At 41.0% G+C, this 25,508-nt stretch overlaps 2 protein-coding genes across 15 annotated transcripts in view; one reads left to right on the forward strand and one right to left on the reverse strand.

The window, feature by feature from the left end:
* Positions 1-16,507, reverse strand: part of myo9aa (myosin IXAa) — a 155,279-nt gene extending 138,772 nt beyond the window's left edge. For 9 of the 12 annotated variants that reach the window (XM_054771678.1, XM_054771671.1, XM_054771675.1 and 6 more), the window contains exon 1: positions 16,246-16,507. The gene's annotated coding sequence lies outside the window, so the exon portion shown is untranslated. Of the gene's footprint in view, positions 1-4,752; positions 4,795-16,245 lie in introns of all 12 variants that reach the window. The other 3 variants (XM_054771672.1, XM_054771673.1, XM_054771674.1) reach the window with 1 other exon arrangement.
* Positions 16,508-16,744: 237 nt separating this feature from the next.
* On the forward strand, positions 16,745-19,641 carry senp8 (SUMO peptidase family member, NEDD8 specific). Of its 3 annotated transcripts, XM_054771989.1 has the most exons (3): positions 16,826-16,968; positions 18,025-18,171; positions 18,256-19,641. In XM_054771989.1, exons 2-3 carry the CDS (start codon positions 18,051-18,053, stop codon positions 18,714-18,716), a joined length of 582 nt encoding a protein of 193 aa, XP_054627964.1. In that variant the 5' UTR covers positions 16,826-16,968; positions 18,025-18,050; the 3' UTR covers positions 18,717-19,641. The 3 variants fall into 3 exon arrangements, with proteins under 3 accessions (XP_054627963.1, XP_054627964.1, XP_054627962.1); XM_054771988.1 differs by lacking the exon at positions 16,826-16,968 and adding an exon at positions 16,745-16,821 and having other exon boundaries at positions 18,025-19,551; XM_054771987.1 differs by having other exon boundaries at positions 18,025-19,564.
* Positions 19,642-25,508: the final 5,867 nt, after the last annotated feature.

Here is a 25,508-nt window from a genome sequence, read left to right on the forward strand (position 1 = left end):
GTGACATTTGACAACTATGGGATGAACATTCCCTGCCATGGTTAAAAACAAGATACTGGAACCCAATTGCAGTGCTTTCTCTGATGTACTGAGAGAAGAACCAGCTTCAATTCTCAAGGTAGTGTTCACTGTAAAAGGCACTTGAAGCCATCAATTTGTCTTTAATAAAACACAGTCTATGATGGAGACGAGAAGGTGTTTTAGCTTAACTAAACCCATATTTTTCCATTAAAATAATTCCATCAAAACAGTTTATTTAGGACTTTCAATAAAGATTTGCAATAGACTATACAAGTACATCCCTCATGGCACTAACAGATGAGTTAACCATGACATCACTAGCATTTTCTCATTATAACCTCCTAAGTACATTTGACAAATGATTTGTCACTGTGTGGGATGGCTGTCATGTTGTCATGAAGTGTTTTCAAACTTTTGACTGGTAGTGCACACGTACAAGGGTAGGGAATAAGGGTGTAACGATTCATCTACGACATCAATGTATCTATTTATATTCCTATGATGCAACTACATCGATCTGTGTTCCAGACAAGCTATATTGATCTAACATTGTTTTACAAGGTCATAAATCTATTTCATTGATACTAAATACTAAGCATTGGATTTAAGCACAGCAGGCTTTATATGGATGTGTAGGGGTTTCTTTTAGCAGTCTATCAATGCCAAAGACAAACTATTGACGCCTTTTCAAAAAGTAACATTGACTGCTAAAGACATCTATTGACATCTTTTGCTTTTTTTCGGCAACCGAGCGATGTGGCGCGACACCGGAGCCTGACACTGGAAGCCGTTCAGAGTCGGGTGACTCAGAACCCGACCTTGATTCTTCTGACGAGTGGCTGCCGTCTGGATCGGTCAGCAGCAGGGATTCATCCCCACATCCACAAGACCCCACCGTCACTCTGCTTGAATTAGCTTCTCTGCAGAAAAAGCTCAATTTTCTCTGTTTTTTGGTAAAAATCTGGTGTTTTTGCTGAAATTACTCTATGTTCTACTACTATCTAAGGAGTCACCTCCTTGTAGGAAGAAAGCCTTAGATGCACTGTTTGGCGATTCCACAGCAGAGATGATAAGGTACAGAGCAAAAGATGCGTTGCCTTTGACTGAAAATGCCATGAAGTGGTGGAGATCTCAGGAGAAAGAGCTACCTCAACTTTCAACCCTTGCTACACACTACCTGTGTATTCCCAAACCAGTGTGCCAGCAGAGTGAGATTTTAGCATTGCTGGCGACATAGTGAACTCACAGAGAAGTGTTCTGCGGCCAGATCATGTTGCTCAGTTGATATTTTTGAAAAAAAAATATGTTGAGTAATTGAAGAGTAGTCGTTTACACTTGATCTTTTGTTAAATATTAGTGCACTGCTGCTTGTTTATTGAAATGAGAGAAGAGCAGGATCAACTGAAGAGATGTTGTTTGCACTTTATTTTGATATTAATATTGTATTATTTTTATGTTGAAAAACAAAAACGGAAGTAGCAGGTAAACCTACTGTTGAAATGTTGGTTTCACAAACTGTACTTTTACTGAAAATGTATTGAACACTGAAAATCAGAGCAGAAAAGGTTAACCTCCTGTTAATTCAACCTGAACAGATGTTTGTTGCACTTTATTCAAATACAATGTGAATGCATTTGCCATTAAGTGTTGTTTAATAGTTTTGTTTATATCCATAATTAATTTATACCTGATTCCCTTACAAAAACACGGGAATCTAGGAAACCTCACCTGCACTGTCCAGTATCCAACTATTTATTGCACAGTCACACTGGTTGAATTTTTGGCTAAAAAGTTACTGAATCAATTTTAAGTTACTGAATCATATTATTCTAAATGAACCAATATCGCCCTTAAATCGTATCATGATACCCCTAGTAGAGAACCTATGGCTTGGGAGCCAGATGTGGCTCTTTTGATGACTGCATCTGGCTCGCATTTCTTAACACGATAAAACTGATTTTTTTTTTTTCCACTGACATTTTCAAGTACAGTAGTACCTCGCATAACTTAAACCTCCTTTTACGTAAATTCCACTGAATGTAAAAAATTTATGTAAAGTTTTTGCATCATATTATGGAAGAAATTCCATATAACGTAAAGCGTCAAGTTTTTTTTTTCAATCAACTTTATTTATGCCTCAAGTCGGTGCAAGTTCAGACTAACACTTCGTCTTCTGACGTTTCACACTCTCATTCGGGGCACCGCCTCCGCTCTCATCTCATTGGCTGATTTTCGGGGCACCGCCTCCACTCTCATCTCATTGGCTGATTATCGGGGCACCGCCTTAGCTCTCATCTCATTGGCTGACTTATACAGCAAGTTTGTGTGAGAGACAGACTTCTCCCTTCAACCTCCTTCATCTTCGTAGTTGCCCTTAAACTAACTTAAACAATTAAGTTAAGTTACAAATTGAAATTTTGCACACAGCATTATCTTGTAGTGCGTGTGCGTTTGTCTAAGAGACCAGCTGACTCTTACACTCTTTAAGGCTCGTCCTCCTCCTCCTTCCTGCCTCCCCTTGTGTGCTCCTGATCAAGACATCTCGTGAACGGTAGGATTTTTTTTGTTTTTCAGTTTTCATTAATTTACAGTAATCTTATTTATTACCTTATTTTATATTGGAATGTTACTGTACTATGTTTATGCTAATGTTTTCTTATATTATCCCACCATATTTGGTGGACTTTGAATATTTTGAAGTGTTAAAGGGGTGAGTTTGGGAAGATCTTGGAATGGATTAGGCTATTTACATGTATTTTACGCTTCGTATAACATAAAAACCCTATAACATAAAGGTTCTCGGAACGGATTATTTATGTTGTAGGGGCGTCTACTGTACATTACAGAAATCACAGTATTAAAAATAACGTTAAAAATATAAAACTTCCTCACGCATTTTAATCCATCCATCCATTTTCTACCACAATGTGGGTGACCACAGCCAATGTATTTGTACTTTATTTATCCCACAGCGGGGAAATTCATTTGTTAGAGCAGCAAGCAAGATAGTAAAGACTACAGTGTAAAGAATTACATATTGACTACAACAATGTTCAGGTCAATGTCAGCTGTCCTTTCAATAGTTTCCAGGTCAGAAACCGAAACTCGATTATTGCAGTATAATGCCAGGGTCATAGAGATGTCAAGAAGTTAACTTCCCTCTTTTAATCAAATAGTCGGCCAGCAAATCCTGCAGCGCCAACCCTTTTGACAAAGAATACGGCGAAACGAAAGAAGATACAGAGGGTGGTGCAAAACCATTGCAGAACTAGAAGTTGCATAGTAAGAAGTATTTCATTTATTATTGGATAGCTTCAGTATAACAATGTTATTAAAAATAATACATTCACAGACTTATTATATTGTAAAATTGTAGTGTATTGGTCTTGCTTAAAAATGCACACATTTAAGTTGTGTTAAATGTTAAAATCATATTATATGGGGAATACATTTTCTTCTTTTTTTTTAAACATTTTTACATTTTAAAATATTTTCAAAATATGTGGCTTTCATGGCTGTCTTAGCCAAAAAGGTTCCTAACCCCTGCTTCAAAGGATCCTTTAGTTGCTGATTTGATCACATGGTTGTAATTAAGTGAACATGAGATTGAAAAGAAACCAAAAAAAGAAACAGATCTTGGACAGTGTTGGAATCTAGAGGGCATCTTGACACAAGTTACAGCCACTACAGGGCTGTACAGTAAGAGCATTTCATTTGCATCTTGCCTAGAAATAAGATTGTGTGAGTAGAAAAAATAAAAAGGGAGCACACGTGCGAGTACCCTTTTCAACCCTTTCATTCGCATGAAATACGTCTATACAAAGTGAATCAAACTAGAGTAAAATTTTCACGCGTCTGTGTATAAATCTACAAGGCTGCTACAACTTTTCTTTTTTCACATTGGCAACCTCCAAAACACAGAACTCTCGCATTGATGTGCGATGACGTCTCCGCCGCACAAGCTGCACTCACTGAGCTAACTGTAGCTAACTGTTATCAGTTGGATGTTGAGTAGTTCACCAAAGAATATTTGCTTCACCTCTTAGTATTTTTTACAAGTGTTCTATTCAAACATGACACCTGTACTCAATGACAAATGAGCACACCAAGTGGAGATGTGCTTTGTAAATAAAGTGCCATTTAAATGTTGGCAGTGCTCTCAGCAACTTTGCCATTCAATTAACAGTTTTGCAATGTTCTGGGTTCATGTTGTGCTACTTGTTGGAAAAAGTTAAATAAAGTTAAATAAATAAGTTAATAAATAAATAAATAAGTTAATAACTAAATAAAGTTAATAAAAGTCCAAAAGAAATATCTATTTGCTATTTTTAATTGCAGACACAGCAGTGGCGGCAGTCCACCCTCTCATGCAGCCCTCCACCACAATTCAAAAAATCCTAGGTAGCTGAAGTGCCAGAGACAAAGGCACAAAGAGAAGACAAAAAGAAAGGTGAACAGTTAGATAGAAGTAGAGAGGAATAAGGACAAGAGGAGCATCATAGTGTATCTCCTGGAAGTGTAGGCCCGTGGTGGCATATCTATGGGATGATAAAGGTGAAAAGTGGGCTAAATTAGCTCCCTGCTGAGGTACTATTGTGCCTTTGAATTTTGAGCTTTGTAGATGGATTTTCAATTATTTTCTAGGTTTTACAACCCAGGGGAGCTTGTGCAAGAGAAATCTGCACCAGATGGATAGTCTTTAAAGATATGTTGCTGCTGCTTGTAACTTACATCCATCCATTGCAGTCACAAGTCCTAACAGTTTGTCTGCACCTGTTAAGAGACAGAATATTTCAATTTTAGATTGTTAATAAGATGAAAAGAGGCAGTTTTTGGCATATCCCGATCAAAGAAAATGACCAACTGGCACAAAGCCAAGGTTAAAGCACAGCCATCTCCAACAACGTCATAGTTTGTGTTTCTGAAGCGTAGTAAAGGACAATATTTTTATGTATTTAACTAAGTAAATGTTCGCGACAACCTCTCTCGGGCTTAATTGAAGAATAAAGTTGGGTGGCATCTGCCAAGTTCCCAGGTGTTTTCTAAGGATATTGCCTAAGTGAAGTGAATAATACTGGTCCAAACATAGAACATATATACAGTATATACAGTATGTATATATATTATATATATATATATATATATATATATATATATATATATATATATATATAGATATAGATATGATTTACATTTACCGGTTTTGAAAAAGAATGTCATTGTCAAAGTTTGCAAATGCAGTCCTATGATGCTAATGAATGAGAAAGTGTGTTCAATCTTTTGACTGGTAATACTGTCTTCCTTTGGTGCAGCAAGCGCCAACACGCTGAGAGACAACCCCACAAATCATTGCATACAAGAGTGGGCGCCAGTGAACAAAGAACATGGTCCATCATAGATGTAAGGATTCTCAGGGTGCATTTTGGGGACACGGCTTAAATTGTATGTTAAATTGTATATTGTGTGTCAGACTCTTAAACAAACCTACTGCACATAATCACACCCCATGCAACAATCTAAAAACTGCTATTTACATATCTCTACAGCTGCCAAAAATGCAGTAGAAATATGTTAAGTATGATACAAGTAAAGTATATTTAGGTCTATTCAGTACTAAAATGAGCTGTTGTACTTTTTTCTTAACCTCTCTTAGTTTTCTCCACTGAATCCAATACTCAAGACTGTGGGGTGATAATACGATTCCCCGCAGGGACAATGAGGGTCATGAAATGTACACAGAACATTTGATCTAGGACATCAACCAGAGACCTTGAAGAAGGAACCTGAAGCAGCTCAAGGTAATAGCAGGTCATCGACGTTGAACATGGGGTCTGAATGTTCAGCATAATTTGGAGCACATCTGTTTAGAGTATTAGGGAAAAAACATGACCTGTAATTACAGGGAAACGTTACAGAGGCTCTCACTGTTTCTTCTGAGGAAGGGGCCCAATGGTTGTCTCTCTGCCTGCAGCAGACTTTTTGTCTTTTTGAAACCTGAGCTCAATCCTGCAGTATAAGCTGCAGTCGGCAGACAAACAGCAAGAGCCGCCGTCTGATGATGGAGCAGATGGGGCTGTAAACTTCAAGGACATGGAAAGGATGTCAAAGGCATATGTAGGGTAGATAGTGTAAATTCAACAATATCTTGCTTTATTGAACAATCCAATTTTGTTTCAAGATTTGTGGAACAGTGATCAAACAGTAGTTCATGTGTCCACTTAACTAAAACATGGTGTATCTACCATTTCAGTTTTTATGTCACTTACCAGGGAGGCTGTAACATAACGCATGCACCGTCTTGTTTTATAAGGGCAAGCTGCATTGAGAGCAGTAACTTCAGTCATAAAATCCCTGACCAAGAGAAAGCAGACAAGAAAGGATGACGCCTACCTTTTGAAACATCATCAGGATATCTATTTACTAGTACAGGGGTGGCCAACTAGTCAGAGACTAAGAGCCACTTTTTTTTTCTGTGTTACTGCAAAGAGCCACATCATACACATGGGTACACATGAACATCATCTTTTAATCATGTATGCACGCATACACAGACCTATGCCACGGGTTCTGTCTTTTAATGGCACACTATCAAGGAGTTCTTCTTTGATCATACATTCATTTGACACAGACCGTGCAAATATTGCCAACTGAGGCTTGTCTTGTATGTCACAACTCTCTCTCCAATGCCACACTAAAATACTTACATGCTTGAACGTCAGAGTGCAACTGTGATTCAACAGCTGTATTAATTTTCTTAATTTTCTTAATTTCTTAATTTTCGATCATTTGGAAAGTGGAGCAAAACAGAGCCAAAAAATTGTTAATAATGCTAATACAGGTAAAATGTACAGCATACATGTACCACTGTTAAAATAAACACTGTTAACCACTATTAACCGCTGTTAAAAAAACAGTTAAAAAAATGTTTATGTCTTTATGCTCACTCATAATGTTTTTTCATCAAGCAGAGATTTCATACTTTGTTCGGCAGTCCTTGAAAGACCCATGGTTGCTGTGAGAAGCAAAAGTGAAACTACACCATGACTCTGATCTTACCTTACCTTACATTATCATTCATTAGTGGTGTGTGCCTATACTTAAGTATAGGCATTTTTAAGAGAGACAGGGGAGGAGAGGGTTAGAGTCTAATTACAATAGTCACTTTTATTGTAAATGTTGATCCAGAATCGGAGGAGAACATTCATGTCAAGCTAGAAGGGGGAGGAAGAGCGACAGAGCGACCAAAGAGACATTTGTATTACTCGCAGATTTCCGTTATTTGCTGGTCCCGGAACGTAACTCGAGCAAAAAGCGTGGGATCGACTGTACCTTGGTGAGTTTCCACCAAAATTACCCAGGTTACAAAAAAAAAAAAAAAAACACACAACTTTTGAGGGGTGGGCTGTGTGTTGAAGCCGATTGGTGGAACACATTACAAAATTTCTGTTCACCAGCCAAGCTTGTGTGCGAATGTACACTTGTTTTTCCATTTTTACAAGCTTAATTTTCGATCATTTGGAAAGTGGAGCAAAAGAGAACCAAAAAAGTGTAGCTACGAGAAGTGGAGGGACGACTCTTAAGCGTATTTGCAGAGAAAGATATTCAGCAGGATTTCGAGTTGAGATGAGTCTGTCTGAGTCTGTGAAAAAGGGAAAAAATAGCACATAAGCATACGCCTGCACACATTTGTGAAAAGTTGAAAAAAAAGATTCCAAGAAGCACTGGATCCGACTGCCGGATCAGGTGGTATGACCAGCTCGGTGTACCCTGGGTAAATAAATGCCTGCTAATAAAAGTTCCTGGAAGTGATGTTGGAGAGGGTTTTTTTTTGTCTCATACAAACAAAATCTTTCATGAAAAGTATACAAGCAATGGTAATGGTAATGGTCATGGTTTAATTCATCTTGAACATGCACACAATTACAGCGGAGCTCATCACATAACACAATTCACAATTTTGCATGTTCAAGGAGGAGTAGGAAGAAGCAAAGCTTATTTAATCCTACCCCTGCAAGGCAAGGCTCACCTTCCTGCCATATTTCAGAGTTATTGGATGGATTTAAGAATAATCTCTGGGAAGCCTATATCATCCAGCCAATCAATACACTGATAAAGTAGATAAGGCACACGAAGGTACATTCCAGCAACCAGAGCCCATCTTGCCTGCATTTGAAATCAACCTTATCACAGCCTGTTTGTTGTCAGTTAGTCACAACTATCTCTGCTTTTCCTCCCCTCTAGCCATTCTGACAATGCCCAGACTACTGTAAACTGGCAGAATTGCTCACTCAGATAACACTTGTAGTCTACAGCAGAGGCTCAGCTCTATTTGTCTTCTGGACTATCTTGAACTGCAGACTGAGGGTGAGGTGTTGCATATGTGCAGTGAGGTTCGTTTTCAAATCGGGAAAATCACATGTTGACTGACTGACTGAGAATGATATAGTTTCACATCTGAATGGCAGTGCTGCCCCTGCAGATAGACTGTATTGTGTAGCATTACACAAGACCACATGCCTGAGGATTAGCTATGGGCCTGTCCTGTCTGTACCATAAGGCTGCAGAGGCCACAAGCTATTGTCACCGCTGTGTCACAATTCACTTCCAAAAATTCAGCAAATGTAAACTTCAGTTTCTAGCTTCCATGAACAACATGTTCAGTCCCGCTGCATAAATACTGTAAATATTACATATAACAAAAGGAAGGACACATGCTGCTATTATAAATTGCCACTTTCGAGAATAAGAGTTGGGGTCATGTAAACAATGACCCCAACTATTACATGGCTCAGACTTAATTACTGAGAGGTACTCAACCAACACTAAACACTTTCTTCTCTCTCCAAAACAAGAAGTGGATTTCGTGTAAATTCATTCAGCCTGAGCTTCCAACTAGATCAACATTGTTTGTTGTCTCCATTTTCAGGCTTAATTAGAAAGGCCAATTTCAACAGATGCAAAATTGCCGAGAACAAAACAAAGCACTTTCTTCTTTGCATCTCTGTCCAGCTACTGTTAAGTTGAGTTAATGAGGGGAAATGCAAAACGCTGGGAAGTTGAGCCTCTGAGGCCGAAGCCTCGCTCATATAATGATCTACTGAAGAAAGGGGAGCTTTGTTCAGTGCAACACAAGCAGGTTCCTCTTTAATGACTTCATGTGCATGCCAATATCTTTCCCCACACAATCACATCATGCGACCGCTACTCTTTTCGGGACATCCCCATCATGTGAGCAAGCAACGCGTGACTTGTGCTCTCCAAATACAAACTTTCATTTGAACATGGCGAGGGTTGTCGATGGCTCAGTAGGAGCTTTGTGGAGGTGAAAGCATAAGTCCAAATGCAGCGGGCTGGTATAGAGATTGCTAAAAGAAATAAATTGCATGCCACAAGAGTCAATGCACTTAAGAGAATGTATGTATGTATGTATGTATGTAAGTAAAGAAGAATGGCTGCAGGCATTAGGTCCTTAAGGTCTCAGTCTAACTAAATAATTGAAGAGCAGTAAACATATTTGCTTGGCAATATTTGATGTCGGTTTTTCTGAAACATAATCTTTATCAATAAAATGGAAGCGAGAGAGTAGCTCCAGTTCTATTTAAAAGATCTGAGTGTATGAGAGTTTATGAAAGACCGTAATTTAGCCTCAATCTAAAGTGACAAAGCTAAAGGGAAAAAGTGTGCCAGAATCAATCACCACTCAGAATAAAGTGCTCGCTGGCCTTGAGATATTGTACGTTGACTAAAGCCTCTCAAAAAAGCTCATTTTGAAATATCACCGTATTTGAATTTTTGCAAATAAGCAGGTAATGCGGTTATAAAGCAGGTTTTATTTTGCATCCACATATCAGGCTCCAAAAACTATTTGGCTTATTGCCTCCAGATCATAGTTGTGTATATTTACAGTAAATGAACAAATGTGTGCACAACCGAGGAAGCTTCCATGGTAGTTTGAAATAACCCCCTGCATTTCCATCAAAATCTATCCAGGTAAAAAAAGGCAGAAAAAGTCCTTCCTAGCCACTCTGTACTTTTTGGAAGTTCCCGCAACTACGGAGGGCGGGCTGTGCTGACAAACGCTGATTGTGGTGTTTCTACTCAGCTGCCGTGTTTAAATCCGTGTGCTGTTGCAAACCTGTTAATATTCATTTTTACAAGAATAATTTCCATATACAAGAAGGGGACAGACTCCTTTGAACGTATTTACTTCTCTTATTTCTCATTCAGTAGGACTTTTGAGGTGGTGATTCAAAACAACCAAGTCCGAGGAAGAATAACTGACAAGCTGGTGGATCTAAATGTAGGATACACATCCAAACAAATTGGTGAAAAGCTGAAAAAAGCAATATTGTAAAAGATGAAGAACCACTGTCCAACCAGAGTTGTGTTACCAGGTCCAACCACTGTATTACTGAAACAGTCAACCATATGACCAACTCAGCATACTTCTGCATACTTCTCCGTGTCATGCTGCGGGGAGCTTGCACAGGAAGTGTCGCTCTAACCACTGGTTGTTTATACTAGGAACAGTCAATAAATTACATTTGCGTTGAAAAGAGTTTGTTTAAAAAATGTCATATAGTGTATTCTAAATCACAGCACAAATTGATCTATAACCATGTCAAATGATTAGTCCTACCCTAAAAGTATTTTGCACGCCCATTTTTTCCAATTTTAACTTTTATTGGATAGATTTTATTGGATCTTTTATTATATTAGGGACCTGACCTGAGGTTTGTGACAAAAGCCAAACAATATTGTTGGTCATGTTGTGTAATAAAAAAGTAAATTCAGCAATATTATTTTTAATGCTTTGAAGAGGTAATTTTATACCCATATTCATATTCCAGAAATTTACGTTTGTAACAAAAGCTTATCATTAAAAATAATAATAATAATAATCGGTACCGGATGGGAAGCCTTGGGGATCAGGGACATTCCTACTGTGGACAGACACTTCCTAAGCCTTCACTGACTTTGTGTAAAACTCAGAGAACTTTGTTTTTAAATTGTCTGTATAATATTGACTGTCAGTGTACACCACTGTATACCACTTCCCCATATGTCAGACTAATTTGAATAAACTACCCTGAACATTAAAATGTGGTGGAAACACAAACTACACAGGGCCACAGGAACCTTTTAGTTCCAGGAACTAAAAGTTACCTTAATTACATTACATTAGGGCTACAGCTATCGCATAATTTTGTAATCAAATATTCTACTGAAAATTACTTTGATTAATTGAATAATCAGATAAAACATATATTTGCTTGGTTAGAGAACAATTATAAATACACAAGACAAAATAAAAAAATTCACTAAATAACGAGCGACCAATTGTTTTTTTTTTTTTAGATAATCGTTTTATTTCTTAAATTCACATGGTGCATAGAAACAAAGTGTATTTTCTTGAGGTCCGACGGGTATAAATAGGTTTTGTAGATGAATTTATCCATCCCAGACTGTAACTATTTACTGGAAACGGAGAGAAATAAACTGACATTATTAAGACTAAATTATGTATTACATCATGTTGATGGCTGTCAAATCCCGAACTTTGACAGGCTGACGAGAAATAAGGCAAATATTTTTGATCACATATTTCCTTTTTGTTTTTGCACATGAAATAAACCCTGTATGAAGTCACGTCACTCACCATCATAATAAACTGCCACGCATTCGGCAGTAGTCATAATTACAAGAAAGTTAGCCCCCCCACACAGCTAACGTTATATTAGTAAGGTACATTAACGTTCATCTCACTGATTTGCGCAACGTTAATTTTACCTTGTCTCAGACCCTCCGCTCCATTCGGGAGGATAGGGATGAGCTGGATACTCGTTATAAACGAGCATCCGTTACGGATAAAGCATTTTTGTTGAATACAGCATGAAAGAGTAAATCGCTTCATTATCCGTCATCGTGATGAAAGAAAATCCTCATTATGTATTCACTCTTCACTCTCTCCAGTCACACACTGCCAGGCACACACTGCGACCGCCCCTCCCGACTTTGCTTATAGCACTGAACGCTGTGCTTTTGAGAAAAATACAGTGAACAAGGCTGACAGATCATTTCCCTCTTTGCCATCAATGGATGTTTGCATGAATCACCAACGTCACACAGATCATTAAAAAAATAATTAAATAGTCTTACAGATGACTTACACACATACACAGTACACATATAGCTGAATAATAAACAATAAATATAGCAACTTCTGATCCATCCATGTTAATTTCAGACTTAAAATAATGTAGTGATTTAAGCCCCGCCCATTTCCCGTTAAATCACGCCCACTTCCGGTTTATGCCCCGTCCACTCCAAGTACAGATACGGATACGGATCATTTAGATGGGTGAACAGATGCAGATACAAATAGTGGTGTACTCGCTCATCCCTACGGGAGGAGATGATGCAACATAAGACGTGCTGTTGTATGTAAGTGCCGCGTTACAGTAGGATGCACATCACAGTGTTCAACCAGCTGTTCAGCCTGAAAGGGTTTCCACATTTTTTGTGAGTTTTTTAAATGTTGTTTTTCTTCTCTTTCGTCGCCTTGTCGCTTTCTCTCACCTCTTCAACTTTCCCGCGCCTTCAAACATCCACTTCCTCTGGGTGGGTGACGTAAGAGCATTGGTGACGTACGCAAGGAATTTGAGGAATCATTTCACCCCTAAATTACATTAATGAGTGACAAAAGAACAGCAGATCCCAGCACATTTGTGATTCAGCATTCACAGCCCTGCAAATGTGCACATTTTTGCTAATGAAATAAACATAAAATACTACCGTACTGATAATGTTTTTTCATCAAGCGTTGAGATTTCGCACTTTGTTCGGTGATCCTTGAACGCACCATAGTAGTGTGCTGAGATGCAAGTTTGTTTGGCTACGGAAGCACTAGCTAGCTTGCAGCGAGGTGAACAAAAGTTATATTACCATAAGTTGTTACTGGAATTACAACAGACAAGCAGTGTGAATCAGTAATTATTCATTAGTGGTGAGTAGCTATACACTTTATACTTTAATAAGTGTGTCAGGCACATTCAGGGCTTCAGGGATGGTTCTGGAACGAAACCCCCACCCCATTAAAAGTGGCAATGTGTGCTAAAGAACCAGACCTCTTATGCCTGACCAAATTTGTACTCCAAACATGCAATGATCTCAGTAAAAGTCAGTAAGTCCTTCCTAGCGGAAGTACACCTGACAAAGCAGATGTAAAACTCATTCAGCAATGGAGGGCTACTGAGAGGTACAATACTATATGACCCTACAATCAGCAAAGAAAAAGTTTAGCTTTCAAGACACCAACGTGATCTTCCAAGTGAAGCACTGTCGGTATCATTGACTCAGACACAGCCTGATGTGATAAACTGAGGCCAGTCTTTACAAATAGACATAGATCCTACAGGGTGTCGGATGTCAACAGGGACCAGTTGCCGGAGTCTCCGCCTGAGCTGCCTCTTGTGCTACAGCAGCTGTGTCTTCTCAAGACCTCACATTCCTGCAGGACAGGCCCACTTTACTCTCATCACCTGCGCACAGCCGAAGTCAGGACACGCTTTTGGGGGAAACCACAGTGCTACTTGAATCAAACGGTGCGTTCACACTTCTGGTACAATGGTCTGGACCGAACATTTTTTAAAAGACACTGACTTGAGAGTGGTTAGATTTGCGTTCACACTTGTATTGTATATGCTTAGTTAAGCATATCTGGGCCCAATGATTTCTGTGTTAACAGAAACGCGGATGGAATCGTGGAATTGGCCAATAAAAACGGAATTTACTGTTAAATGTGAAATTTCATAGAAAGTGAAATAATGTGAATGAAATGATGTCATCATGACGCGAAGGAACGGTCGTGTTGGGAAGTATTTCCTCTGCGGACCACTCAATCGTGGCAGGATCTCATCACATACACTAACCCGCCCTCTCCCAAACTAAACTTGTCAAAACGGCGGAAAAAAAAATTCCTCTCTTACGGAGCGTGAATGGAAGTTAGCGGGATTAGTTTAGATTAGCAGAGCATGCTAGTGCGGCTGTGTGTGTGCAACTCAGGCTGGATGAGTGTTTATACTGTATTGTGTTATTACTTTAAAGTAAGTGACCGCTAATGATGTGCCGATTATTAGTTAAAAAGACAAGAGGCATGTTTATTCTTGCACCCAGCTCGTCCCTCAACACACATTCTCAACACACACACAACACACTTCCGGCTTTCAATAAGAGCGCTGTTTGTCTGATCGTGTAAACAACATAAGGGTGTCATAAAAATATCTTACATTAACAACGTGATTAGAATTACATCTGTGACTACATTTTCCTTCATCACAAGCATGGGCATTACAGTTTGTTGACGATTTTGTGTGTGCAGAGGTCAGAAAAGTTAGCCAGGCTACATCCATTTTGAATTAATAGGCAAATTGGCCAGTGATGTATTGCATCAATAAATGTAAGGATTTTTGCATTTAATGAATGGACATTTTATTCACTAACTCAAAAAGCACACACTCTATGCTGGTAAAATAAGTGTAAAAAGGTAAAAACAGAATTAAAAAAAAAATGAAAACGGAAAAAAAACGAAATTTGGGAAAATACAAAATGGACTTTATAGAGCCCTACATATGTATAAAGTCACACCTTGATTCGAAGGCGTACGTTTAGGATGCACTGACTGGCGAAACAACATGTCTTTCGGGTCTCATAGAAACAAGTCCTTCGATCCTACGGTGGAATTTTTAGCAGCTTATTGAACTACTGTATTTATGCTTCTGAGCTTACAGTTAACTCTTATTTTGTCATGATTTTAACAGCTTTCCAGTTTGCTAATCATCACATTTGGTGACATCATAGCTGCTGCTATGAGCATTCACATTTGCATCAGTCAGGAGAGCCCGCTTGCAGGCGGACCGAGACCCTTCTCTCAGGGTGCATTCACACTTGTCATTTTTTTGGTCCGGTTAAAACATCAACCACACCAACAGAACAAAACACTGGACATGAGGTCACCAAATACGAGTCTAACCATGTAATGTGTATCAACACCCAACAGAAAGTTGAGTAAAAATCATCAAAATAAGAGTTAAACGTAAGCACAGACGTGTAAATATAGCAGTCAAACATACATGGATCTTTTCAACGCTGAAGTTGTCAGAAATGCTGTCTCCTTGCAGCACATCTCCTGGAATCATTTTTATATCAATATATAATTTATATCTTCTTCATTATATCTCAACTGGTAAAAGATCTGCCATAAAAACTAAAGTCCTACCTGTGTATGTGGCCCGAAAGACATCATGTTTTTGATACGTTAGGTCTGACAATGTATACAACGCATACACCAACCAATGGAGGTGCAACTTTATGCATATCCTTTATTAACTAAGAGCATGATTTGGTCCACTGACAAAAATAGGAGTGTCAACGCAAACTAGACAGCATAAAGTGACCACCAAGTATCTTTTTTTTTTTTTTTGAGTACCGGATTACAAGTGTGAACTCACCCTCAAGCGGTCTCAGTCCATCTGTTTGGTCTGGTCTTGCGTTCAGTGGACTGCGTTCACACTTGACCTAACGAACCATACAATACTAGCAGAGTAAAGAGACTAGAGTTTGTTTAAACCGGACTAAAAATGACAAGTGTGAATGAACCCAAAGTCCTCTTGTGGGAATTTGTGTCCAGAATGGAAAAAAAATACAAACAGTCAAGCTTGTGCACAGTAACGTCTGCATCAAATGACCACACAAGGAGCGAACACAAATGTAGTGATGGGACAACACCTATCTCTGCTGCATTTGGGCACACCACGGGCATTTCAACACGAGATAAATTGTCAGACTGAGACCCACAACCAACAACTTCTGCACAACTACTGTACAGACCTTCCCTTCCCTCACCTTTACTATATAATACATGAAAACCAATTGGCTCCCAAAGGCCACATTTATCACACAAGAATACACACCTCACTTTACTGGGTTATACAAGGAGAGCCATAGCAGTGTTTGTACGTGTATGCATATGTCAAGTCACCGCGCGCACACACACACACACACACACACACACACACACACACACACACACACACACACACACGTCCAAGGCTTTGGCAACGATCCTGCGATGGACTGCACAGAGACAGCAATGTCTTCTCCACAATCTATACATAAGTTGTGGAGTAGAAAGCCTCATCATCAGAACACAATGAGAACTCTTACCTCCAAAAGAAGACGCTGGAAGTCAATTACACAAACTTGAAGATCGAATCTGGAGCTCCTCGCTCCCTTTCCTCCGTCAAACTAAACTTACTTAATGGCCAGCATTTTCACGCACTTTATGTTTTTTGTGTGCTCCGAATAACTCCCCACAGTTCAAATCCGTGCTGCCGAGTTTGCCATTCTCTATCCGAGCGTGTCAGCTGTCTTGGTGGGATTGAAAGGCGGTTCAGCGCCGCTCACGACTGTACCTTCTGACGAGCTAATCAGCTCGGCCCCGCTTACAGGCGCGCTCACGCCACCGAGCGACATAACAGGAAGACGGCACCAGACGTGCCTCGTGTATTTATTTATTTATTTATTTTATTACACCTATTAGTTCTTTGTATATCATGCGAATAGCATACATGTGTTTATTTTATTTACAAAATATATTTTTCAACGTATTACAAACTTTTTAGTGCGTTCACATGTCAAGCTCCGCCCAGTGTCGCAAATTGTGACTGTTTACGGCAGCCATTGCAAGGCGAAACGATGCTACAGCTTTTTGGTCAACTCAGTTGAATGTGTCTTTTTCAGGTATGGACAGCACACTAACTATACTTATTTGAGTTTAGTGGACCACGCTTAAGGTGGGATGGGATAAGCTGTCTTTTTACGCTTTTTGTGAGGATAAGAAATGCGGTTAGTTAGCTCATGCTAACGCAGGAGGAGCAATGCAGTAAGGTAACATGATACTCCGCTGTGTCATTACAGTATACAGTTCTTCAATAAATTGTTGTTTAATATTGGCATCTTATAATTTATTACGTGAAGTAGTTGTTATAAATGACTCATACATTCAAACAGTTGTATATTACTTTTTATGTATAGCAAGTGTCAACATGTAAACTTAACAGTGGGCATGAATTACATTAATGGATATGGAGAAGTAGTAACGTTGCAAAATTTAGAATTTTGTAAAACCCAGACTGTGATTATCTGATAAAGCATGACTTTAACTTTAATTTCACTAGCCCAAATATTAAAGAAGTTAGGGCAGATTTTATACCGGAAAATAGTGCCTTTGGTCCCCATTGCTTTAACATGGCAAAGACAAAAGCTGTGATACTGCAAAATATATATTAACTTAGGCTGTGAAAATCTGTTTTAAAAGTCAACAGAGTATCCATTTACATTTTTCTTCCTTCTCTGGACATTTTGTAATCAAAAAGTCCAGGGAAGAAAGTCGACTGTCATATTTTTCATGTATATGCCTCACACTGTAGTGCAGCAGCACGCTGTGTATTCATTTTCACCCCACAATAACCACAATGCAAACCCGACATGTAGTATTTCCGTAAAATTAAAAAAATGGCCAGTTTTAATGAAATTTTGTCTGCAGATAGATATTAAAGTAAATTAATCTTCTATATACCTTTTATCTTCTTCCATAGCTCCGGTCCATGAATTTGAAAGGCTTTAAGTTGTACTGAATTTTTCCAAGCACGAATTGACTTGATGTGGTCCAACACTCGATAAACCGATACGAAATTGAAGATGAAGAAGTAATCTACCTACCTGAAAAATCATATGAAAAAAATTTGTTTTTAAGTACGTCCGCACAGACTCTCCTACAGAGCGTGCACGGTCATCACTAAAACATGGGTTTTGTAACATTGCTATTAGAAGGGGTAGGAGTAGAAGGGGTAGGGGTAGGATGTTTCTTCCTACTCCTTTCCAGACATGTTGAATTTGATTGAGTATGTCCGAAACAAATAAAACCAAACCATGTTTTCTTAGGTTGACTTTTGTAAGTGTAATGAAGGATGGACCCTGTTGTGCTGAGCTACCAGGACAGCTTGCTTCGACGCTCTGACGTGTCGCTGCTGGAAGGACCAAATTGGCTCAATGACCAAATCATCGGATTTGCCTTTGAGTACTTGGCTGGTGAGCGCTTTCGAATCCTGGGGGAGAACATCATCTTCATCAGCCCAGAGGTCACCCAGTTTATCAAGTGTGCTTCCACCCCAGAGGAATTAGCCATGTTCCTTGAGCCTCTGGATCTGGCCTCACGTCGCTGGGTCTTCCTGGCTGTGAATGACAACTCCAACCAGACTGCAGGGGGGTCTCATTGGAGCCTTCTGGTGTATCACCATAACTCCAACCACTTTGCTCACTATGACTCTCAACATTGCAGCAACTCGCTGCATGCTCGGCGCATTGCCAGCAAGTTGGAAACCGTGTTGGGTGCAGGAAGAAAAGCTCTATTTGTAGAGGAGCCCAGCCCGACACAACATAACAGTTACGACTGCGGCATGTATGTCATCTGTATAGCTGAAGCTTTGTGCGAGAAGGCTCAGCAGGAGGGCTCGCCACACCTGCCTGTGCAAACCCTCACCCCAGCCTTTATCACACAGAAGAGGGCGGAATGGTGCCTATTGATCCAGAGTCTTGCTAAGAGTGACTTAGGCTGCACTCTGTCTTTTCCTTAGCTCACTGAGAGTAGTGTATTCAGCTGAAGCAATCAATGCGCTTCTTAAGTATAATAAAACAAATGATTTCAATTATATAGTCATATGCATGGAAGAAAGTGACAGTATTCTGAATCGTTTGATGAATTCAGTTCTGTCATGCTTATCTCTCATGTAAGCATTGCAACACACAAAAGAAACACAAGTCTGTCATTAAGACAGGTACAATATTTAGACATAAATGCTAAGATACAGGTTGTTTAACATTATGAGAACACCAGCATGCCTGAAATGAACGTGCTCGCTTGTGCATATTTAGACAAGATGGAGAAGATGTCATGTGTCATTTTGCTCTATTTTATGTGTTTGGAGCAAATGCAGAAACGTTTACACACATTATTGCTCAGGGTTTATTTCAAATGAACAAGGATTGACAGCATGTGAATCGTAAGGCTGGCTTCGCATATTTGCTCGTGTTTGGTTAAATGCACTTCTTAATCAATTCATCCATCAAGACTTGGACTTTGTGTGGTGCAGAATGTTCTGCAGTTGAACAGTGCATTGTTGAGTGAATGGATGAATTTTATGTTCTTTAATAAAGCTCAGTATCAGTCTAAGAATTGTTACACTTGTCACATATTTATAAACCGAATGGACAATTTGAGTTGCAGTCACATTACCAAAAATAAGTCATTAATAGCAGAAGCATGCATGGATGAATGGATGACCAAAAATATTTAATTAATATACTAGCAAAGCCTTCTCTCTACACTTCTCTAAACACTATCAGAACCACTGACCTACATTTTCAACTTCAATTCTAGTATTTGTTTCATTTGTATTAATGTATTCCCAACAGTCTGTTATCTTCATTTTGTAGCATGTCTCTAGGCTGCACTGCTTTCAGTGCATGGTAGATATTTTTGTCCAATCAGATTTCAGCTTCTGTGTGTTGCCATGTTAATGTAATCTGCACAGGCCTTCAGAGTACTGGCCCGAGTCACTTAAATTTCTTTAACCTGTCAGATTTTAGCTTCACTTCACAAGGCCAGCTATCTGGCGTACAGTGACATCAGCATTTTACCATCCTCACATGCCTAAAAGTTTCAGTGGTGCAAAAATAACTTTAAAATCTCTGAAATGAGATAAATATTTTTGAAATAATATTAGCTATATTATCAACTCTAGCTTGAACAAAATAGCTCTCACAAACTGTTCAACGTAATGATGTAAATAATAAAGATATTACTTGAACAAACAAAAACTATCTACAAGTATATCCTTAGTTGAACAACAACTTTTTAAATGAAACTGCACGACAGGATGTGAAAGCAGAACATGTCCTGGGAAAACAGTCACCATTTAATAAGCCAATCATAATTTCTATTTCATGCAAGACGACTCTAGTTTATTTTGGAATCATCAGAGTTAAGATGAGTCCACAAATCTTTTCTTTTTAAGTTTTATTATACATAACGTCTTTTTACACTTGTATGACCGTTAAGACTGTGAAAACCTAAAGTGTTATGTCAATCCTCAGCTGCCCAATATGCGATTTATTTATTTATTATACAATTTTAAACTCCCCTCCGTGAATCACCACCTTACCGTGGTGGAGGGGTTTGTGTGCCCGAGTGATCCTAGGAGCTATGTTGTCTGGGGCTATATGCCCCTGGTAGGGTCTCCCAAGGCAAACAGGTCCTGGGTGACGGACCAGACCAAGAGTGATTCAGAAGACCCCTATGAATAAACACACGAGGAGAGACCGCACCTCGCCCGGAAGTGGGATACCGGGGCCTCACCCTGGAGCCAGGCCTGGGGGAGGGGCTCGCAGGCGAGCGTCTGGTGGTCGGGCTTTCACCCGTGGGACCCGGCCGGGCTCAGCCCGAAGAAGCCACACGGGATCTCCCCCCCGTAGACCCACCACCTGCGGGGGCAAGCATAAGGGTCCGGTGCATTGCGTTTTGGGTGGCGGTCGAGGGCGGGCACCTAGGCGACCTGGTCTTCGGCGGCCAAATCTGGTTCTTGGGACATGGAACGTCACTTCTCTGGCGGGGAAGGAGCCCGAACTTGTGAGAGAGGTTGAGACATTCCGACTAGATATAGTCGGACTCACCTCGACCCACAGTTTGGGTTCTGGATCCAAACTCCTCGAGAGGGGTTGGACCTTGTTCTACTCTGGAGTTGCTGCAGGGGAGAGGCGGCGAGCTGGTGTGGGCTTATTAATAGCCCCCCGGCTCGGTGCCTCTGTGTTGGAGTCATCCCCGGTAAACGAGAGGGTCATTTCCCTACGCCTTCGGGTTGGGGAAAGGGTCCTGACTGTCGTTTGTGCGTACGCGCCAAACGGCAGTTCAGAGTACCCAGCCTTCCTGGAGTCCATCAGAGGGGTGCTGGAGAGCACCCCAACTGGTGACTCTGTCGTTTTGCTGGGAGACTTCAACGCCCATGTGGGCAATGACAGTGTGACCTGGAGGGGCGTGATTGGGAGGAACGGCCTCCCCGATCTGAACCCGTGCGGTGTGATGTTGTTGGACTTCTGTGCGAACCACAGTTTGTCCATCACAAACACCATGTTCCAGCATAAGGATGTCCATAAGTGCACATGGCACCAGGACACCCTAGGCCGCAGGTCTATGATCGACTTTGTAGTCGTATCATCAGACCTGCGTCCGCATGTTTTGGACACACGGGTAAAGAGAGGGGCTGAGCTGTCAACTGATCACCACCTGGTGATGAGTTGGATTAGATGGCGGGGGAGGATGCCGGACAGACCCGGGAGACCCAAACGTGTAGTGAGGGTGTGCTGGGAACGTTTGGCAGAGTCTCCTGTTCGTCGAGTCTTCAGCTCTCACCTCCGGCAGAGCTTCTCCTGCATCCCGGGGGAGGACGAGGATATCGAGTCCGAATGGGCTCTATTCCGTGCCTCCATTGCTGAGGCAGCCGATCGGAGCTGCGGCCGCAAGGTGGTCGGTGCCAGTCGTGGCGGCAAGCCCCGAACCCGATGGTGGACACCAGAGGTCAGGGCTGCCGTCAAGCTGAAGAAGGAGTCCTATCGAGCATGGATGGCTTGTGGGACTCCTGAAGCAGCTGACGGGTACCGGCAGGCCAAGCGGCACGCGGCTTCGGCGGTGATCGAGGCAAAAACTCGGGTGTGGGAGGAGTTCGGTGAGGCCATGGAACACGACTTTCGGTCGGCCTCGAAGAGGTTCTGGCAAACCGTCCGGCGCCTCAGAAAGGGGAAGCAGTGCCCGGTCCACACTGTTTACAGTGGGGACGGGAGCCTGCTGACCTCGACTGAGGATATAGTTGGGCGGTGGAAGGAATACTTTGAGGCCCTTCTCAATCCCACTGACATACCTTCCCTAGAGGAAGCAGAGACTGAGGATACGAACGCGGACAGTTCCATCACCGTGGCTGAGGTATCTGGGGTAGTCAAAATGCTCCCCAGTGGCAAAGCTCCGGGGGTGGACGAGTTTCGCCCTGAATTCCTCAAGGCTTTGGATGTTGCGGGACTGTCTTGGCTGACACGTCTCTTCAACATTGCGTGGAAGTCGGGAACAGTACCTCTGGATTGGCAGACTGGGGTGGTGGTCCCCCTTTTCAAGAAGGGTGACCGGAGGGTGTGTTCCAACTATAGGGGGATCACACTCCTCAGCCTCCCTGGGAAAGTCTATTCCAGGGTGCTGGAGAGAAAGGTACGACCGTTAATCGAACCTCGGCTACAGGAGGTGCAATGTGGTTTTCGTCCTGGTCGCGGAACACTGGACCAGCTCTACACCCTTGCAAGGGTCCTGGAGGGTACTTGGGAGTTTGCCCAACCGGTCTACATGTGCTTTGTGGACCTGGAAAAGGCATTCGACCGTGTCCCTCGCGGTGTCCTGTGGGGGGTGCTCCGGGAGTATGGGATTGGTGGCGCGCTACTACGTGCCATTCAGTCCTTGTACAACCGGAGCAGGAGCCTGGTTCGCATTGCCAGTAGTAAGTCAAGCCTGTTTCCGGTGAACGTTGGCCTCCGCCAAGGCTGCCCTTTGTCACCGATTCTGTTCATAATTTTCATGGACAGAATTTCTAGGCGCAGCCAAGGTGTCGAGGGAGTCCAGTTCGGGGGCACTAGGATCTCATCTCTGCTATTTGCAGACGATGTGGTCCTGATGGCCTCATCGAGCTGTGACCTGCAGCGTTTACTGGGACGGTTTGCATCTGAGTGTGAAGCTTCTGGGATGAGACTCAGCACCTCCAAATCCGAGGCCATGGTTCTCAGTCGGAAAAGGGTGGATTGCTCCCTCCGGGTTGGGAATGAGGTCCTGCCCCAGGTGGAGGAGTTCAAGTATCTCGGGGTCTTGTTCACGAGTGAGGGAAGGTTGGAGCGTGAGGTCGATAGGCGGATCGGCGCAGCGTCTGCAGTAATGCGGTCGCTGTACCGGACCGTCGTGGTGAAGAGAGAGTTGAGCCGGAAGGCAAAGCTCTCAATTTACCGATCGATCTATGTTCCCACCCTCACCTATGGTCATGAGCTTTGGGTCATGACCGAAAGAACGAGATCGCGGATACAAGCAGCTGAAATGAGTTTTCTTCGTAGGGTAGCGGGACTCACCCTAAGAGACAGGGTGAGGAGCTCGGTTATCCGAGAGGAGCTCAGAGTAGAGCCGCTGCTCCTTCACATCGAGAGGAGCCAGCTGAGGTGGCTCGGGCATCTAGTCCGGATGCCTCCCGGACGCCTCCCTGGTGAGGTGTTTCGGGCATGCCCAGCCGGGAGAAGGCCCCGGGGAAGACCTAGGACACGCTGGAGGGAATATGTCTCACAGCTGGCCTGGGAACGCCTCGGTGTCCTCCCGGTGGAGCTGGAGGAGGTGGTCGGGGACCGGGAAGTCTGGGCTTCCCTACTGAGACTGCTGCCCCCGCGACCCGGACCCGGATAAGCGGAGGAAAATGGAATGGAATGGAATGGAACAATTTTAAACTTATTTTTACACTTGTATGAAAGTTAATGTGAAATGTCTTCAAGACTTAAAACATTATCTCTTTGATGACAGCAGCTTGACCCTGGAACGGATTAATTCAAAGTCCATTTTATTGATTGATTGATCATTTTAATTTTTCAAGTAAAAGAATTAAAAATAATTTTATTTTCATGTTTTTATATTTTATTATTTATTTTATTTAGGAAATTATATATTCATTGTAAATCCAAACTGACCCATGACAAATATCCATTCCAATTTGAAGTGTACACATTAGTGTACTATGGGAGATCATCAGGTGTACTGCGAGAAATTATCCGATTTCACTTAATTGGTCCAAAAATGATTAAATCGTGGCATGTATACAGTACGTTTTTGTTTGGTGGTGTGCTGTGAGATTTTTCTAATGTAAAATATATGCCTAAAGGTTGGAAAACACTGCATTCCACAACGGAGATGACCAAAAATGACATAGCTCCGTTTCCAGGCGTGCGCCACATAGGAAAATGTCCATCTTGTTCCTGCCGTATAAGTAGGTCAAGTCCAGAGAAGCAGCACACATCAAGAATGAAAAGAGGAAGCCAAGATAAGAATCACTTTTCTTCTCTGTGTTCACAAGCTGCCACTGAAATGTTGAAGTACCAGCCAGGCTTGTCCATCTCCCTTGCCTGAGGTGTTATGTAGGTCAGTTGCACTATGAAACCAGAAAGCACCATTGTCTAATAGTAAGGAAATGATATCTTTCAACCTGTGGCGGTTCCTGTGCGAGACCCTCTTTCTTTTTGTTTTACTATATGTGTGGAGACCTGAGATGTGTCTCGTGTGCAAAGTGAATTTTTAACTTGCTGGTTTGCATGCTTGCAATGCTGGAAGAAAGACAGATAGTGGAGTGACGAGCAGATGATCTGACATGAAGCAGACGTAGCGAAATGAAGGAAACAAAAGGAGTAAATGCATTAGCAGGATATTTTGGTGGTAGAACAATTTCACACAAATGTGACAATTTAGTTAACAAAGTGCAATCTTACTAGTCTAAATTTTAGTCTGTCAAGGTTGCATTTTTTTCAATTTATACACGGGTGTCCAAACTTTACAAAAATGAAAGGGGATATGAAATATATATGTGTGTGTGTGTGTGTGTGTGTATATATATATATATCTATCTATCTATATATATATATATATATATATATAGATATAGATATAGATATAGACATAGATATATAGATATAGATATAGATATATATATATAGATATATATATAGATATAGATATATATAGATATAGATATATATATATATATATGACCTATATATAGTATATATGTACATATATATACATATGTATATGTACATAGTATATATACATATAATGTATATATACTGTGTGTGTGTATATACACACACACACACACACAGTATATATATATATATATATATAGATCATATATACTGTATATATGATCTATATATATACATACAGTATATATATACATATATAGGTCATACACTGTATACTGTATATACATACATACAGTGTATTTTTTGCATGTTTGTCACACTTAAATGGTTCAGATCATCAGAGATTTAAATATTAGCCAATGACAACATAACTAAACACAAAATGTGTTTTTAAATGAAACTTTTATTATTATTATTAAGGGAGAAAGAAAATCCAAACCTACATGACCCTGTGTGAAAAAGTGATTTCCCCCTCAACCTAATAACTGGTTGGGCCACCCTTAGCAGCAACAATTGCAATCAAGCATTTGCAATAACTTGCACTGAGTCTCTTACTACGCTGTGGAGGAATTTTGGCCCACTCATCTTTGCAGAATTGTTGTATTTCAACA

Source organism: Dunckerocampus dactyliophorus, chromosome 3, assembly GCF_027744805.1.
Source record: "Dunckerocampus dactyliophorus isolate RoL2022-P2 chromosome 3, RoL_Ddac_1.1, whole genome shotgun sequence".
In the NCBI taxonomy this organism is placed as follows: Eukaryota; Metazoa; Chordata; class Actinopteri; order Syngnathiformes; family Syngnathidae; genus Dunckerocampus; species Dunckerocampus dactyliophorus.

What these genes read in the sequence shown, in the direction of transcription:
- senp8 (XM_054771988.1), top strand. Translation starts at nt 18,051, where the DNA reads ATGGACCCTGTTGTGCTGAGCTACCAGGACAGCTTGCTTCGACGCTCT.